General features: G+C 41.1%; 2 protein-coding genes across 6 annotated transcripts in view; both read right to left on the reverse strand.

Annotated features, from left to right (window-relative positions):
- Positions 1 to 7,835: 7,835 nt before the first annotated feature.
- ARMH2 (armadillo like helical domain containing 2) lies at positions 7,836 to 14,058 on the reverse strand. Its single transcript, XM_010596183.3, has 2 exons — positions 12,396 to 14,058; positions 7,836 to 8,310 (listed from the first exon to the last, which is right to left on the reverse strand). Exons 1-2 carry the CDS (start codon positions 12,658 to 12,660, stop codon positions 7,883 to 7,885), a joined length of 693 nt encoding a protein of 230 aa, XP_010594485.1. The 5' UTR covers positions 12,661 to 14,058; the 3' UTR covers positions 7,836 to 7,882.
- Positions 14,059 to 17,379: 3,321 nt separating this feature from the next.
- RIPOR2 (RHO family interacting cell polarization regulator 2) overlaps positions 17,380 to 18,773 on the reverse strand; it is a 296,826-nt gene continuing 295,432 nt past the window's right edge. For all 5 annotated transcript variants that reach the window (XM_064281485.1, XM_064281508.1, XM_064281472.1 and 2 more), the window contains one exon: positions 17,380 to 18,155. In XM_064281485.1, coding sequence (XP_064137555.1) covers positions 18,055 to 18,155 — 101 coding nt within the window. In that variant the 3' untranslated portion in view covers positions 17,380 to 18,054. The remainder of the gene's footprint in view (positions 18,156 to 18,773) is intronic.

Consider the following 18,773-nt stretch of genomic DNA (forward strand, 5'->3'; position numbering starts at 1 on the left):
ATGTTACACACACTGTGTAGTTGCAAAGTATATAAATATTGAGGGACTAATAAGTAATAGGGTGAGATTAATTAGGGATTTCCCATATGAACTATGTTTGGATGGAAGAAAAAGACAAAATAGAAATTGTTCGCAAAGTGTACAGCTTTGGGATTGGATAAATTTTGTAAGAAGCATACAAGTATAAATTGACAATGTCAAACTTTAAAGAATTACTTTAAAGCCTGCTGCATAGTGTTATTGTGAGCATTAAAACCTGAACAAAGTGCTTAAAAATTAGAAGCTATTGTTAATCTATAGCAGCAGCATCTAAGAACTTTGTAAGATAATGAAAGTATCTGTGCTGTCCAGTATGATAGCCACTAACCATGTGTGGTAATTGAACAGGTGAAATGTGACCAGTGTGAATGAGCGACCAAATTTTTAATTTATATTTAAATAGCTAAATGAGACTAGTGGCTACTGTCTTGGACAGTGCAGTTCTGTATGTTGTAGATGGGCCACTAGCTTAAAGGTAGTATTGAGGAAAAAATTCTGAGTTGAATAGGAGAATCATCTGGAAGTCTGCTAGAATGAGCAGTAGAGAGGAGAGCTAAGTAGAATAGAATGTCTTTGCAAATAGAAAATATTTCTAAGAAATACCAAAAATGAATTGCCAGGATTTGGTTGTAGGGAACAGAAGAGAAGGAATTGAAGAGGACTTTAAAGTTAGGTGAGAGTTAAAACTATAAAACATCTTTAAGAAAATAATAGAAACAATCTTTGACCTTAGGTGTGGAAAGATTTCTCAAATAGGGCATAAAAAGCAAGAATTATATCAATAAGGAAACGCTGGTGGCACAGTGGTTAAGAGCTACGGCTCTAACCAAAAGGTCGGCAGATCAAATCCAGCCAGCACTCCTTGGAAACTATAGAACAGTTCTACTCTGTCTTATAGGGTCGCTTTGAGTTGGAATCGATTCAGTGGCAATGGGTTTGGATTTGTTTTTATGCAATAAATTGGGCTTCATGAAAATTAAAAATCCTCTTTGAACACTTAAGAGAAAGAAAAAAGCCACAGACTGGGAGAAAATATTAGTAAAACATCTGAAAAAGGATTTCTACCTCTTTCCTTCCTCCCTCCCTCCCTACTACCTACCTAACCACCCCACCTTACCTACCCTACTTACCTACCTTACCTATGTACATACCTACCTTAAGCTATCTTACCTACCTACACGAAATTTTAAAAATGGGGAAATGATTTGGACACTTCACCAAAGACTATATACAGATGGCAAATAAACACATTAAAAGATGCTCAATATCAGTCAATAGGGAAATGCAATTTAAAACTGCACAGATACTGTTAAATATCTATCAGACTGGCTAACATTTAAAAACAAGAACTTGACCATTAAAAAAAAAAATAAGTGTTAAGGATATGAAGAAATTGAAACTTTCCTTCACTGCTGATGGCAATATAAGATGGTACAACTGGTATGGAAAAGTTGGCAATTTCTTAGAAGTTAAACATACATACTCCATATGACCCAGCCGTTCCTAGTTATTTACTCAAGAAACATGAAGACATATGTCCACATGAAGATTTGTCCACAAATTTTCAGTTTTGTTTGTAGTAGCTCAAATGTCCATCAGCAGATGAATGGATAAGTAAAAATTGTATATTCATACAATGGAACACTACTTGGAAGTTGAATGAATTTTTGGTGTACACAACATAGGTGAATCTAGATGTTGATTGAAAGAAGTCAGATAAAGTCCATACCATATGCTTCCATTTATATAAAATTATGAACACGAACTAGTTAGAGAAAGCAGATTAACCCTATGAGGTATTTTCATAAGTATCACTCCAATTTTTTTTTTTTAATGTCACTAAAAAATTTTTTTTTGCAAGCACAGCATACTTAGGAAAATACGTTGCAGAGGCAGGGGGGCAGGGCATGGTAGGCAAAGATGGAGAAGGCATGAGTTAATAGCCTAAAAATACAATAGTGGTTACACGGGGATCAGGTTACCTGGTTTTAGGGGCGGATTTCAAGAGGAAAACTGTGGAGGTGATGGAATTTTTTTTTGTTTATATTTTATTTTTTGTTGAGAATATACACAACAAAAACACGAAGTTTATATATGTATGTACAATTCAAAGATAATGATTACATTATTCAAGTTGTGCAACCATTCTCACCCTCTTCTGAGTTGTTCCTCCCCCATTAACATAAACTTACTGTCTCCTGAGTTTTGAGTTGCTGTTGTCAATTAGATCACATATAGATAGATCTCAAAAGAGCATAATGCTTAACGCAGTTTTTACTAGCTAAGCTAAACTATTTGGTTTGAAGACTTAAGGGGATATTTTTGGTTTAAGATTTCAAGATTATCTCAGGGCAATAGTTTCAGGGGCTCATCCAGCCTCCATGGATCCAAAAATTCTGGATTCCATGAGAATTTGAAATTCTGCATTTTTTCCCCTCTTGACCAGGATCCTTCTATAGAATCTCGAATCCAAATGTTCAGTAATGGTAGCCAGGCACCATCCAGCTCTGGTCTCACGTCAAAATAAGCAGTTGTTCATGGAGGCAGTTAGCCATATCCTCCTCATATTCCCGACTCTCTGTCCTCTGTTGCTTCAGGTGAATAGAGACCAATCGTTGTGCCTTGGACGGCTTCTTGCAAGCTTTTAAGACCCTGGGCTCTACGTTAACAAATGAGGTAAAACAGAGGCACCAAAGATGTTACTAGGCCAATTAACTGGGATGTCCCATGAAGCTATGACCCTAAACCTCCACAGAACCAAATCCTATGAGGTGTTTGGTTGTACATAAGAAGCCTCAGCAGCTACTCTTTTTTTTTTTTTTGGTCATTGTTATTTTTTAGATAACTTTTACCAATTCAACTTTGTACAGGTGTACAGCTTATTGACAACACTTATATTAGTCAGCTGTGCAACCCTACACTTAATGGGCTTTTTCTATCACCGTAAATGGAACCTCAGTACTCCATAAGCAATAACTCCCACATCCCCCTCCCACCCTGGTAACCACTAGTAAACTTTGGTCTGCATACATTTGCCTGTTCTTGCCTTTTTATGTGAGGTCATAACAATAGTTGTCCTTTTCTGATAGACATTTCACTCAGCATAATGTCTTCAAGTTCCATTCGTATTGTAGCATGTATCAAGACTTCATTTCCGTTATGGCTGAATAGTATTCCACTGTATGTATGTACCACATTTTGTTTATCCCTTCATCCACTGATAGGCATTTAGGTTGTTTACACTTTTTGGCTATTGTGAATAGTGCTGCAGTGAACATTGGTGTACAAGTCTCTGCTTTCAAGTCTTTGGGGTGTATGCCTAGGAGTGTGATTGCTTGGTCATATGGCAGTTTGATTTTTAAGTTTTTGATGGATGGGCACACTGTTTTCCACAACAACTGTACCACTTTGTGTTCCCACCAGCAATGGATAAGGGTTTCATTTTCCCCACATCCTTGCTAACATTTGCCATTTTCTGTTTTTATCTTAGCCATTCTATGGGAGTGAAATAGCATCTCATTGTGGGTTTGATTTGCATCTCTCTGATGGCTAATGATATTGAGCATCTTTTCATGTGTTTGGCAGCCATTTGAATGTCTACTTTGGTGAAATGTTTATTCAAGTCCTTTGCCCATTTTATGATTGGGTTATTGTCTTTTTGCTAAGTTATTGAAGTTTTATATATGTATATATATATAGGTTATTAGATTCTTATTGTATACACGGTTTCCAAAGATATTCTCCCAGTCGGTAGCTTCTCTTTTGGCTTTTTTGGTAAAGTCTTGATGAACAGAAGCTTTTAATTTTATGAGGTCCTATTTATTTTGTCTTTGCCGTTTGTGATTTTGTGGGGGTGGTGGATTTTAAGGTTCTAGGCTCTGTGAACTGTGACCCTAGGGATGGAGAGTATGGGAGAATTTCATTTGGAAGGTGGTGAGTCAGATTTTCTACTGAGTATCATATGTCAGTAGAATGTATCAATGGAAATGCCTTGGGGGAAGGTCAGAGGTCAGTCAAATCTGGCAAATTAGATAGGAAGTTATTCAAAGTTGATTTTAAAAAGGCAGTTGAGGTCACTTAAGGCAAATGGCAAAAGGGTAAGAATCAGCTGGAAAAAAGGTTATATGTGAAGCATGGATTAGACTGAACTAACTTGGTGATTTGTTCCGCAGGGCTAACATAACTGATACCAAAATAACCAGGATGGTCCATAAGGGATAGAAGTGGGAGAACTGGAGCTCTTCCTCAATAAAATAGCAAATCTAATCCAGCTGTATATTAAGAAGATAAAACCTAACGACCAAGTTAGGCTTTATCTCAGGAATGCAAGGCTGCTTTAATATAAATGAACACTTGAAGTTCTTAGTACTGATAAACTTCAACACCCTTTCCAGGTAAAAATCCTTAGTAAGCTATATGAAAGGAGCCCTGGTCGCACAGTGGCAACTAACAAGGACAGAGCAGCTAGGAAAAGAAAATTTTTACCTGATTAAAGTTACCTATTTCTAACATACTTAATGGTGAAGCTTTAGAAATAGTTGCAAGATCAAGAACTAGAGATGGAGCACAATTCTGAATTGTTTTGGAGGTCTCTGACTGGTTCAATAAGACCAAATAAAGAGGATAATTATGGGAAGGAAAGAGAAAAAACTCATTTACATATGAAAATCTAAGAGAAATTAGGAAGAAGAAATTAAATGGCCTGATTTGAGAACTGTTCGTTGTTATGGAGCTGATTCTGACTCACGGCGACCCCAAGTGTACAGAGTAGAACTCCTCCATAGGCGTTTAACCGCTGCGACCAGGCAGATCACCAGGCCTGTCTTCTGAGGCACCTCTTCGGGGGTTTGAACTGACAGCATTTCGGCTAGTAGTCGAGCATTTACCTGTTTGCACCATCCAGACACACCTTTTAAGAATAACACCCCCAAATTAATTTCTTTTTTATGTATTAACACAAACCAGTTTGAAAAGTGTAGGGGGTGGAGTGCGGAGAAGCCATGTAAAGAAAACTAAACTCTTCCTAAAAGATGTGGGAAAAAAAATTTTTTTTTTTCTTAAAAGAAATTCTTGAATATGTCATGCTCCTTCCTGCCTTTATCAGATTCTTTATAAACAATAGAAACTGACCCTGTGTAACAAGGAAAAATGAAATTCATTAGAAGAGTATGGTGCCTTTGAAGGAGCAGAAACCAGGGCAGCTCTGGGAATCCTTTGTTGTTGTGTGCCATCAAGTCAACTCCAACTTATAGCAACCCTATATGACAGAGTAGAACTGCCTCATAGGATTTCCTAGGCTGTAATCTTCATAGAAGTAGATCGTTAGGTCTTTTCTCCCGTGGAGTGGCTGGTGGATTTGAACTGCAGACTATTCAGTTAATAGCTGAGTGCTTTGCCTCCAGGGCACCTTACCCATTGCCATCAAGTTGATTCTGACTCATGGCGACCCTATAGGACAGAGTAGAACTGCCCCACAGGGTTTCCAAGGAGCACCTGATGGGTTTGAACTGCCAGCCTTTTGGTTAGCAGCTGTAGCTCTTAACCACTAAGCCACCAGGGTTTCCATTGCACCACTAGGGTTCCTTAAAATAGTTATTAGCTACCTAGGAAACTAAGCAACAAGCAAAAACAGAAAAACTCCAGGGAAAACAAAAAGCTGTACAAGAAAGGAAATGAAATCGTACTACCTTGTGGATCTCAGCCATGAAAAATATTTTTAAAAAAGAGCTTTATTAAAAATGGTGACACAATTATATTCAGAGAAAAAGAGGAGGGGAAGTAGAGGTAGCCACGGGGCAGTGTTAGAATGCTAGACCTCATCTACCATATTGAGGAGTAAAACAAAAAATGCCTAAAATTGAAAAAAAAAATCAAGAATGAGCAATGTGTGTGAATTATTTAGAAATATGGAAATAAATACCAGACGAAAAGGCCAAAAGAATGCGAATGGCTGCTTCTGGATGCGTGAATCAGGAAGGGGTTAGGGGACTGCTGTTTCTCATTAAAGGCCTTGCAATATTATTTGACTTTTAAAACTATGTCTGTGTATTACTGTGAGGAAATTAAAAAATTAAAAAAGAAAAAAAAAAAGGCATTTCCGACAGCGACCCGGTCTTTAAATCGAACATCTTCATTTTCTACCCTTCATCTAACACTATGAAGAGTGGGTTTTAGTTGAAGAAACTCTGTTACAGAATTCATCCACAAAGGATGAAGATACACGTTTGCTCAGTAGAGCAGAGCTTTTCCTGGTTCTGTTGTTAGCTGCTGAGGTCAGCCACTAACTTACACAAGCTTCCACTGAGGGGGGTGGCTGAACCAAATCTGGGTCTCCTGCATGGAAGGCGAGAATCCTACCCCTGAACCACCAATGACCTGGTTCTAAGGTCTGAGAAATTTTCCTCCAGGATCCTCATGAAGGGAAGCCCACGCGATGGTGTGGTTAGCATCCCTCACCGCATCCCTACAGTAAATACAAACGAGGATCACAATATTCCTTTTTTTTACAACCCCTTCAGTGAAAGGTGGAAGCATAACTCTAAAGCATAGCCCAGTCAAAGCATTTCTGTGAAAAATGAAAGCACATCGTTCCGTCTCTGACGCTTGGGACTTAAGCTGGGGGTAAACGTTAGTGTAGTTAGAGCAACAAAGAGGTGCATATCCCTTAGGCACTTTTCAATAAATACTGTATTTGGTAAGAAAAGCTTTTGATGAGCCTGGGCCACACAAACTTCAAGTGTAGGTATTCTGCTACATATTCTCTAACAGACAAAATAAGAGTGAAATTCTTTTTATGAAAATCTAAGAGCCTCACTTTAGGCCGTCTTGGGGTGTGTGATCACATGGCGCTCTCTGCACCCAGAGCTGTGCCTGTGGAGTTGAGGGTTGTTCCTGGGGAGTGTTAATTTCCCTGAACTTCAGTCAGCTGAAAAAAAAAAAAAATTTTTTTTTTTTCAGTCAGCTGTTTGTGCAGGAGGATCATGCTCTGGCAGCCGGAAAAAGCCCTCGGCCAAAGAGATGGCAACAAAGTCCTGCGTGGACGCGGTGAGGTCTGAACGGATATGGGGAGTCCCTGGGTGGTGCGAACGTTAACGCGCTCGTTGCTAATGGAAATGTTGGAGGTTCAGGTCTATCCAGAGGTGACTTGGTAAGAAAAGACCTGGCAATCTACTTCTGGAAAACCAGCCATTGAAAACCCTATATAGCACAGTTCTACTCTGACAAACATGGGTCACCATGAGTTGGAATTGTCTCGACAGTAACTGGTTTGGCTTTTGTTTTTGTTTTTTTTTTTTTGAAAGTAGGGTAACAGCACCTACTACAAGGGGTGACTGAATGGGTTAGGATTTGGCATTTCTGGGTGTCTTGGCTTAATGTCATGTAAGACCAAAAAAACGAAACCTGTTGCCATCCAATCGATTCTGATTCATAGTGACCCTATAGAACACAGTAGACTGCCCCACAGGGTTTCCAAGGAGCAGCTGGTGGATTCGAACTGCCCACCTTTTGGTTACCAGCCTGAGCTCTTAACCACTATGCAACCGGGTCTCCATAATGTCATCTAATGACTCCCCGCATTCACCATCACTGCTAACATATACAGGTAATGCGTCTCCCAAAGAAGTCCCATCTCAGGAACTTAATTTTTATGAGGTCGTTTTAAACAGCGGTGCTTTTCAGAGGTTTGGTGATTATAGTAATTGTATGGAAATTTATAAAGAACTCTTCAACTACCTAAAAGAAAACATTGATGCATAATATATCAATTCTTACTATTTATTTCTGTTTCCCAGGATAGAACAAGGGTGCAGACAGCTGCATGATGTCAGTGGGTTTAGGGAAATTAATTTTTGTGAAAACCAACTAGGAAATACAGCACCTCTGCAAAATTTTCAGGCCATCCAGACCAATCTTCAGAGGCCAGTATTTCCAACTGATTTTTGACGGAGCTGTAATCTCTAACCATCTTCATGCAAGACGAGTTGTTGCACATCAAGACAGAGAGAACGTAGCAAGTCCAGCATTTAACGAGGAGGTGGCTGTTGATTTCACTTTTGATAGTAGACTCACACCTATCCTCAATAAAACTAATGAGGAGAGGGATAAAGTGCAGATGCTTGGCTCTTCTCTGGCTGGCAGGGTTTAAGTAACACCAGCATGCTACACTTTGGAGCAGCGAGATCTTTACTTTTGGCCCCATCTCTTGAGTTTTCAACAAGTCATATACATCTTTCATGTACTCACCTGCAAATTGCCCAGCGATGGGTCCCCCTGTAAAACAAACATTTATATTTCTTGAAATATTTGTTATAGCTAGTTGCTGGTCAACATTTTGGAGTGCCCCCGTGTTATACTCATATATTCTTGTTGCTAAGTAGGTGAGACCTTGGGTACTTTGAATTTTCCAGGCTTTTTCCCCATGTCTTGTGCTGCTGTGAAGACTAGAATGTGTATGCTGAACTACGAAGCATGTATTGATAAGGAAGGAGGAATACGTACAGTGGAGTCTCTGGGTGGTGCAAACGATCAGTGAGCTTAGCTGCTGTCTGAAAGGTTTGAGTCCACCTAGAGGTGCCTTGGAAGAAAGGCCTGGTGATCTATTTCAAAAAAATCGGCTATTGAAAACCCAATGGAGCACAGGTCTATTCTGACACACATGGGCCACCATGAGTCTACTGTATGACAACTGGGTTTTAATGTGTAAAGCACTGGAGGGTCACTGCCTGCCAAAGGCTCCTCCCTGGTTCCTTTAATCAGGCACCCAGCAGTGAGTATTGCAAGACGAATATAGCCTGGCTATGTTTTTTTTTTTTTTATGTTCATCTAGCAAGCCTGCACCTCATGGTCTTATTCCTGACTCTTTACCTTCAGTACTTGAAAAAAGGGAAGAACACCAGGGCATTAGAGCAAACAAAGAGAAAATCAAAGGCTGAGTGGCAAAGCCAGGATCTAACTGGTTGGAGGGAAGTTTTTCACATATTGTTGGTTATTGCTGTCCCATCGTTCCACATTTCTTGCCCAACTCTTCTGCAGATCTGGGACCAAACTGACCTCACGAGGTTGTTTTTTTTTTTTTTTTCCTGGCCACTAACCCAGCCTGGTCCTAAACTCTACTTTCACCATGTGTTTGAACCCCAGCTCTTCCTAGTTCAGATAAACCTCCAACTCCATCAAGGTACTAGCCAAGAAGGCACTGGATGAAGACTATTTAGATGGTGAAGAGTGGTTGTCGTAGTTGACCAGATTCTAGCCCCTGGAGTTACGATCCTGCTTGGATTTCTCTTACTTGCACTGCCACAACCCGATCGGTCTAAGGATATCCTACTCAGCTGTAAAGCTTTAGCTGAAGCCTGGGCATAAGCCCTTCCGCTTGCTTCCTACCAGCTCAGCTAAGGCAGCGACTTTTTTTTTTTATGGCCTTATACTTTTTTTTTTATTATTATACTTTAGATGAAGGTTTACAAAACAAACTAGCTTCTCAAACAGTTAGTACATATATTGTTTTATGACATTGGTTAACAACCCCATGACATGTCAGTATTCTCCCTTCTCAGTCTTGGGTTCCCAATTATGAGCCTTCCTGTCCCTCCTACCTTCTAGTCCCTGCCCCTGGACTGGTGTGCCTCTTTAGTCTCGTTTTGTCCTCTGAATCTGTCTAATCTTTGGCTAAAAAGGTGAACCTCCAGAGTGACTTCATTACTGAGTTAAAAGGATATCCGGGGGCCATACTCTTAGGGTTTCTCCAGTCTCTCTCAGGCCAGCAAGTCTGGTCTTTTTTTTTTCGAGTTAGAATTTTGTTCTACATTTTTCTCCAGCTTTGTCCAGGACCGTCCACTATGTTCCCTGTCAGAGCAGTCGGTGGTTGGTGGGCACCGTCTAGTTGTACTGGACTCAGTCTGGCAGAGGCAGTGGTAGTTGTGGCCTATTAGTCCTGTGGACTAATCTTTCCCTTGTGTCTTTAGTTTTCTTCATTTTCCCTTGCTCCTGAAGGGGTGAGACCAAAGGAGGATCTTAGATGGCCACTCACAGGCTTTTAAGACCCCAGATGCTACTCATCAAAGTAGAATGTAGAACATTTTCTTTATAAGCTATATTAAGGCAGTGACATTTTAAAACAGAACTTTGCTTAAAAAAAAAAAAAATCATTGAACTAAAGGATTCTGATCCTTTTATAATTAGCTAGCTCTTATCCCAAATGGTGGATACAGGGAAATGAGTCTCCCCCGTGAACTGGGCACCATTTTACCCTCCTTCACCGAGAGTAGCTCATGAGCTTTCTGTATCCCCTCTAGCTCTGAGAGTGCTTCCCAACCATTTTGACACCTCTTTTACTGTTTTCGCTCATGGACACCATTCTTTGAAAGATTTGGTCTACCAAAGAAAACCAAAAAAACCCAAACCAGTTGCTGTTGAGTGGATTCTGACTCATGGTGACCCGTGAGTGTTGGAGTAGAACCGTGTGCTCCTTAGGGTTTTCAGTGGCTGTGGTCTTTGGGATATACATTGCCAAGCCTTTATTTTGAGGCGACTCTGGCAGCGTGTGAACCACCAAGCTTCTGGTTAGTAGCCAAGGCTTAGCCATTTGTGCCACCCAGGGACTCCATCTATCAAACTACATCTAAGTACAGGTATCTCCTGCTTTTCGAAAGTTCGTTTTACATCACTTTGCAGTTACAAAAGACCTACATTGGTATCTGTTTTCACTCACCTAAAGAAATCCAAAGAGGGTTTTCGCTTTTACGAAGAAAAGTTAAAAGAGAAACTAGGGTTCAGCGTTTGTTTTGCAGCGAGCCATTAAGAGGCAGCACGCACCCCAAGCACCGAGAGTGGCGTCACCCCCAGCCCCTTCCCCAGGAACTACGCTTTACGTACATTATTTCTACTTTATCTAGGCTGCGTGTTTGTCCTATCATTCCTGCTTTTACTATATATGAGTGTTATTTTAGGTTGTATGTGTTGTTTGGTATGGTTGGGTAGGTTATTTTGCGGGTTTGAGAATACTCAGCCTTTTTTTCCCATATGAATTAATTGGTCCTTTTTACCATTTTGGAAACCCTGGTGGCGTAGTGGTTAAGTGCTACGGCTGCTAACCAAGAGGTTGGCGGTTCAAATCCGCCAGGCGCTCCTTGGAAACTCTATGGGGGCAATTCTACTCTGTCCTGTAGGGTTGCTATGAGTCGGAATCGACTCGACGGCAGTGGGTTGGGTTTGGGTTTTACACCATTCTGGCTTACAAAAGGTTTCATAGGAGCGCTCTCCTTTCAGATAGCAGGGGAAACCCCTGTAATTCATTGTTAAACATTAACAACGACGACAAAAAATCCATCTAAGACACTCGTAGCTGCCAGCTAGAGCTTCTTATTAGGAGATGTATTGTTGAGCACTACCTATAAAGTTTCTTTACCTATCTTGTAATTTCTTAGGAAAAAAAAGTTGAGTGAGTTTGAATTTGACAATCATTAGAGCAATGTGTGTTTACGATGGTTTACCTCTTAATTTTCTAACCAAGTACACACTAATAGTGTAAGCGCTGGGCTGCTAACCCAAAGGTAGGTGGTTGGAACCCACTGGTTGCTCCGGGGGAAAGCTGTGGCAGTCTGCTTCCATGAAGATCTACGGCCTTGGAAACCCTACTCTGTCCTACAGGGTCACTATGAGTTAGAATCCACTCCACAGCAATGGGTTTGTTTTAGTTTTGGTAGGTGTTTTGAAAACCTTAAGTTTTTATTGATTATTCTAAGTTGTTTTCTGAGTGATATGTTTTTTGCAAGATAAAAAATATCAAATAGTTTTATGCTGGGTTGGAATCATATCATTAGGTTGGAGTTGTATCAACTCAGTGTAGATTCTTTTTTTTGGGGGGGGGACAATGAGAACTTTAATAGGCAGTTTCGGTGTATATATATATCTTAAATTAATAAAATGGGAAAACATTTGATTAGAAATTTATTTAATGGACACATTCTTTTAAAACATGAGATTCTTATTTTTTATTGTACTTTAGAACAACCTAGCTTCTCATTAAAGAGTTAGTACACATATTCTTTTATGACATTGGTTAACAACCTCACAACATGTCAACACTCTCCCTTCTCGACCTTGGGTTCACTATTACCAGCTTTTCCTGTTCTCTCCTCCCTTCTAGTCCTTGCCTCTGGTAAAACGTGAGATTCTAGAGGAGAAAATAATTAGTAGTATCTTTGACGGTACAAAGATAAAAAAAAACTAATAATTTAAGCAAAGGAAAGCCTGCTGGAATTTTAAGACTAGAGTTATGAAAATCACTAAATTACAGTGTTATAACAAGCAAAAGGATTTTGAAACACTTGTTTTAGTGTCTCTGGTTAAATCGGTACCTGTGAAGGACAGCATTCCAATCCTATAGGCAGCTTGAGCTCTCTTCTCAATGGCTAGAGATTTATTCCTCAACATATGACCGAGTACCAAAATTTTTTCTTTGTGAAAAATACTCTCCACTGAAGAGATATGTTCTTCCTCCTTTGTAACAAAAAAGCCCTTAATGTTGACTTGCCAGAATTTCTGGAAGCCCTGATATAGCCTCACAAAATACTGATAAATCTGAAGCCAAAATCGCCTACAAAAGCCGTGGCTCTTAGCCATTGTGTAAAAAGGCTAACGGTGCTTCTGCTATACCACTGGCAGTAACATGAGTTCATAATCAAGAACTCTGGAGTGCATCCCTAGCAACGCTGTAGAATGTCACTGGTGGCTCAGTGGTATGATTCTTGCCTTCCATGTGGGAGACCTGAGTTCAATTCCCAGTCAATGCACCTCGTGCACAGCCACCATCCATCTGTCAGTGGAGGCTTGTGTATTGCTGTGAAGCTGAGCAGGTTTCAGTGGAGCTTCCAGACTAAGATGGACTAGGAAGAAAGGCCTGGAGATTTACTTCTGAAAATTAGACAGTAAAGCCCTATGGATCACAATACTCTGAACTCCGGATTCATAGTCAGTCTCCAGCGGATATCTTTATTCGGATGTCTAAGAGGCTTCTCAAATAGAACAAGTCAGAATTACTGACTTTTCCTAAAACTATTGCCTCTCAGTTTTCTCTGTCTTGTGAGATGGTACTCCACCGTTCTGGTCGCTCAGGTTAAAAATTGAGGGTTCATCCTTGACTTTGTCTTTGTCTCACATCCCGTATCCCACCTATCAGGAAATCCCATTGGCTGTACTTCCAAAATATATCCCAAATTCCAAACATTCTACAAAAATCTGCCAGTACTCTTCAAATATATTAATGCCGGGGAAGTTAAAAAGCGGAGAGGGGGGGGGAGGGCTACAGTTCTAGGTTAAAGGAGCCTGAAGAGACATGACATCTAAATTCAACATGTAATCCTTGGTTGGATCCTGTGTATACATATGTGTGCATGCATGTGTGTGCGTATATTATAAAGAATATTACTGGGTTAATTAGGGAGATATAGACCTGTGTTGTCCAATACTATAGCCACTTGACAGATGTGGCTATTGAAATATAATTAGTCTGAATTGAGATGTGCTATAGATGTAAACATGCACTGAATTTCAATGACTTAGTATGGAAAAAAGAATGCAAAATATCTCAATGATTTTTACATTGATTACATGTTCAGATGATATTTCAGCTATATTCAGTTAAACAAAATATAATTATTAAAATTCTATTCTTTTTACTGGAGCCCAAGTGGTATGGTGGTTAAGAGGTCGGCTACTAACTGAAAGGCCTGTAGTTCGAATCCACCAGCCTATGGGGGCAGTTCTACCCTGTCCTATAGGGTCACTATAAGTCAGAATCGACTGAACAGCAAGGAGTTTTTATTCTTCTTACTTTTTAAAATGTGGTTACTAGAAAATCTGGACCACCAAGCATGGACCTTCTTCAAGGCCTTTGGACTTAATGTTACCTCTGCCTGGAATGCTCTTCCCACAGATATCCATATGCTTTATCCTGTTAGTTCCTCCAGTCAGTCCTCAAATGTAAATTTCTCAGTGAGGCCTTCTCTGAGCCATTGAGTCCTTCCCCAACCCAGCGAGGCCCTCCTCGACCCAGTGAGCCCTTCCCCGACCCAGTGAGGCCCTCCCTGACCCCGCGAGGCCCTCCCTGACCCAGCGAGGCCCTCCCTGACCCAGCGAGAACTTCCCTGACCCAGCGAGGACTTCTCTGACCCAGCGAGGCCTTCTCTGACCCAGCGAGGCCTTCTCTGACCCAGCGAGGCCTTCTCTGACCCAGCGAGGCCTTCCCCAAACCAGTGAGGCCCTCCTTGACCGAGTGAGGCCCTCCCTGACCCAGTGAAGCTCTCCTTGACCCAGTGAGGCCCTCCTTGACCCAGTGAGGCCTTCCCTGATCCAGTGAGGCCTTCTTTGAACCAGTGAGGCCTTCCCGACCCAGTGGGGCCCTCCCGACCCAGTGGGGCCCTCCCTGAATCAGTGAGGCCTTTCCTGACCCAGTGAGGCCTTCTCTGACCCAATGAGGCCCTCCCTGACCCAGTGAGGCCCTCCCTGACCCAGTGGGACCCTCCCTGAATCAGTGAGGCCTTCCCAACCCAGTGGGGCCCTCCCTGAATCGGTGAGGCCTTCCCTGACCCAGTGAGGTCCTCCCTGACCCAGTGAGGCCCTCCGTGACCCAGTGAGGCCTTCCCTGACCCAGTGAGGCCTTCCCTGACCCAGTGAGGCCCTCCTCGACCCAGTGATGCCTTCTCTGACCCAGTGAGGCCTTCCCTGACCCAGTGAGGTCCTCCCTGACCCAGTGAGGCCTTCCCTGGCCCAGTGAGGCCTTCCCTGACCCAGTGAGGCCTTCCCTGACCCAGTGAGGCCTTCTCTGACCCAGTGAGGTCTTCCCTGACCCAGTGAGACCCTCTTTGACCCAGTGAGGCCCTCCCTGACCCAGTGAGGCCCTCCTTGACCCGGTGAGGCCTTCTCTGACCCAGTGAGGCCCTCCCTGACCCAGTGAGGCCCTCCCTGACCCAGTGAGGCCGTCCCTGACCCAGTGAGGCCGTCCCGGACCCAGTGAGGCCTTCCCTGGCCCAGTGAGGCCTTCCCTGACCCAGTGAGGCCTTCCCTGACCCAGTGAGGCTCTCCTTGATCCAGTGAGGCCCTCCTCGACCCAGTGATGCCTTCTCTGACCCAGTGAGGCCTTCCCTGACCCAGTGAGGTCCTCCCTGACCCAGTGAGGCTTTCCCCGGCCCAGTGAGGCCTTCCCTGACCCAGTGAGGCTCTGCCTGACCCAGTGAGGCCTTCCTTGACCCAGTGAGGCCTTTCCGGCCCAGTGGGGCCCTCACTGACCCAGTGAGGCCTTCTCTGACCTCGTGAGGCCTTCCTGACCCACTGGGGCCCTCCCTGATTCAGTGAGGCCTTCCCTGACCCAGTGAGGCCTTCCAGGACCCTTGAGGCCTTCCCTGACCCGGTGAGACCTTCTTTGACCCAGTGAGGCCTTCCCTGACCATTCATTAAACCTGTGACCTCTGCCCTCACCACCCTTCCTTCCTAACCTGTGCAATCATTCTTCCACTTCCCTGCCTTCCTGTCCTCCATGCACCTCTCTTTACCCCCCACATGCAACCTCCCGCCAGGATATGAGCTTAGTGAAGGCAGGGAATTTTTTATTTTAAATCTCTTTTGTTTATTTTTGCTTCACTGCTGAATCTCCAGGGCCAAGAACAGTCCCTGTCATATACCTTGTTGATGATGAGTATGCAATAAACACTTGATGAATAAACGAAAAGATAGAGAGCTGGGTTTTTAGCAAATAACTATTGTTCTCTGTATAAAGTGTTCTTAGAACTTTCTCAAAATCAAAGAAGGTAATGTTTGTTTATTAAGAGCTACTGTCTCCGGGATAATATCAGGAATAAAGTTTTTTTTTTTCTTTTTGAGTAGTTTTGTTTTTCTGATATAATAAGAAGTGCTGGTATTTTCTGCTGAATTTAGGTTTACAGTTTTGCTTTACAATTTTGTACATGTAGTGACTGAGGCAGTTCCATTCAACAGTACAGCAACAAACCCTTTCGGGGAAATTTTTTTTTTACTGCTGATTTAGTAAAAGCAATCACTAGTCTTTTAATGAGTCACTCAGTAAATACTTTCAGAGCTTTGAATGTTAGGGGCTTCTGTGTGGATGATGCTGGTAGAATTTGGCTGGGAGCACGCACCAAGATAAACGAGGACTCTTTTTGCCCTCAGGGAGCTTACGGTCTGCTCATAGATAGCAAACTCCAAAATACAGCTCTTTTTTCCTTCCAATTAGCTTTACATCAAAGCTGAGAAGTAAATATTATCCCCACCTATAGATAAAAACATTTCAAGGTAAGAATAAATTCAAGAATTGAGGTATATTGTGTTGTATAAATACCAAATGAAAAAGGCATATGAAAAAATAGAGCAGACTCTGTACATGAGATTGGTAATTCAAAAATAACTTTTATTTTAACTTACATGATTGAAAGAGCGATGAATACAAATGCCACAAAACTAAAAGCGTCCTCCCCCAGCCACCTGCCCCAGCCAAAAATAAAATGCGGAAGTGAATACAAAAGATATAGAATTATTCACTCATGCAATATTCAAAATATTTTTAAAAAACCAAACCAACCAAACAAACAAACCCTGTAACATCTGTGATATGACTTCCTACAAAAAGAACTATTTCCACCATTTGACAGTACTACAGACTGTACAATGTACCTTTAAAATGAAGGATATAAGCATATATATAATATGTATAAATTTACAAGTATGTACATTATAACTTCACAGTTGAAACACATATTTGCCAGGAAGCCCGACAATTTTCACGTTGAAATGATACAAAAGTCCTTTTTAGAAGTCTTACTAAAATGTAAATATTGAAAATGACATCTAAATGATACTTTTTACAAACACGTCTATAGTACAGTTGATATTCCACAGTTTTAATTACACTCACATGTTATTTTGATACCTTGGCATACCCCACCTTTTATACTCTTAAGAGGAAGAAAAGCTATTTAATAAGAGCTATTGAATGGTCTTGTACTTTATTAATGGACTTAACTCTCTTGATAGTTAAACAATCATGGGATCTGTCATTTAAAATATTTGGCCAAGAAATTATACCCAACAGTGAATGATTTCTCTGAGACAGTAATCATCCCTTGGGGCTTCCTTCTTCCTGATGTTATGGCCGTTTTTCCAGAAGCAAGGACCACCTCTTAATGTCCCTCCACTCCCACCCATTAGGATTCCTCCAACATCATCCATCTCAAAGAGATCACAGCTTTCGGAGTCCATGAATTTTGGTTTTGATTTATCTTTAGCAGCAAAACACCCGTAGGGTAAGGATATCATAAAAAATGGCTCTCATTTGGAAAAAAAAAAAAAAAGCTTTGAGTTTTTTTTTTGTTTTTTTTTAAAGAAAGACTATGGGTATAATCTTAATAAGGTAGTTCTTTTTACTATAATGGAAACATGATTTCGGAATTTCCAGAACGGAGAAAACAAACACAAGCTATAAAGAGAGCTTAAAAAAAAAAGAAACTCTCAAAATGGGTCATTTTATCAGGTTCTGCAAGCAAACTTTTATTTGAAGAAATTCTTCTTTGTGCTTTGTATGTAAAGTAAAATTAGGTAGCTATGGGGACCACTTAACCCTGAGAACGAGACAGAGAAAAACTGCAAGGCAGATGATATTTATCAAAGTATCACGTGACTATAGAAGATCTTCCCCCAAAGTACAAAGATGGCTGTTTTAAAGTTCTATACACATTAGCTAAGATGGACTCTCTCACTACGTATTGTCAGAAGAATCAACGACGTAATTTACTGAACTATACAGAGCCCTAGTCCATTGGCTAAAGGGAAAAGTGAATAGGTACTGTGCAACTGGACTTTGAGTTCTTTCTATAACACATCACATTTCCTGACACCCTAAGCAGAACGCTTCACGTTTTAAACACTTCCCAGCTAAATTACAGCACCATTCTGATGAAAAGGGCCAGACATGAAGACACTTAGCTGTTGGGTAGAGTTAAATTGTAATTAAAAGGCTGTGGCAACTTCAGTTCCATGACGACCTCCGACGTTAACACAGTCTCGGGGAAATTTGTCCAGCTGTTCATATGCTATCCGTCCAGCTTCTCCTGGATAAAGAACATGGAGCATGAATACCTATTTGTACCTTCTTATTCATCACTCAAATAATAATAATTATGTTATTATAATAAGTTACAGTAAATAAATCAATAATCATAAATAATAAATGAGTATCAGGGCTGTTTAGGTATGGGTTGCCATATTTTGGTATGTTAACTTTAGGAAAGACAAAGCCTTCCGCTAGTTGGAGCTGATGCGATGGCAACCAATGACAACATTCTTAATTATGTTATTATTTTCTAGGTCATATTTAGAATAACTAAGAATTTTTGAGGAAGTGCCAGGGACAAAACAGTAGAAGTCTTATGGCCATTTGATGTAGATAATTTCACATTAATAGCTTCATTCCCGAGAAATCACATGGATTACATTTTAAGTGTGTTAAGGATTTCAGTATGGCTGACGTTGGTGCATTGAACTGTTATATAACTTTTATACATTATATATTGATACATTTAAATGATCATTGGTAAAGGTCAAATTTAGGCTTTCAAATCTCAGCCAAAAAAAAAAAAATGACTGTCATGTAAGTACATGGTGGAACCTTCTGCCAGCAAAGAGTTAGCTCAGGTTTGTCAGTAGCACCAGCTTTGAACAGTCAGGAC

Source organism: Loxodonta africana, chromosome 1 (genome assembly GCF_030014295.1).
Source record: "Loxodonta africana isolate mLoxAfr1 chromosome 1, mLoxAfr1.hap2, whole genome shotgun sequence".
Classification (NCBI taxonomy): domain Eukaryota; kingdom Metazoa; phylum Chordata; class Mammalia; order Proboscidea; family Elephantidae; genus Loxodonta; species Loxodonta africana.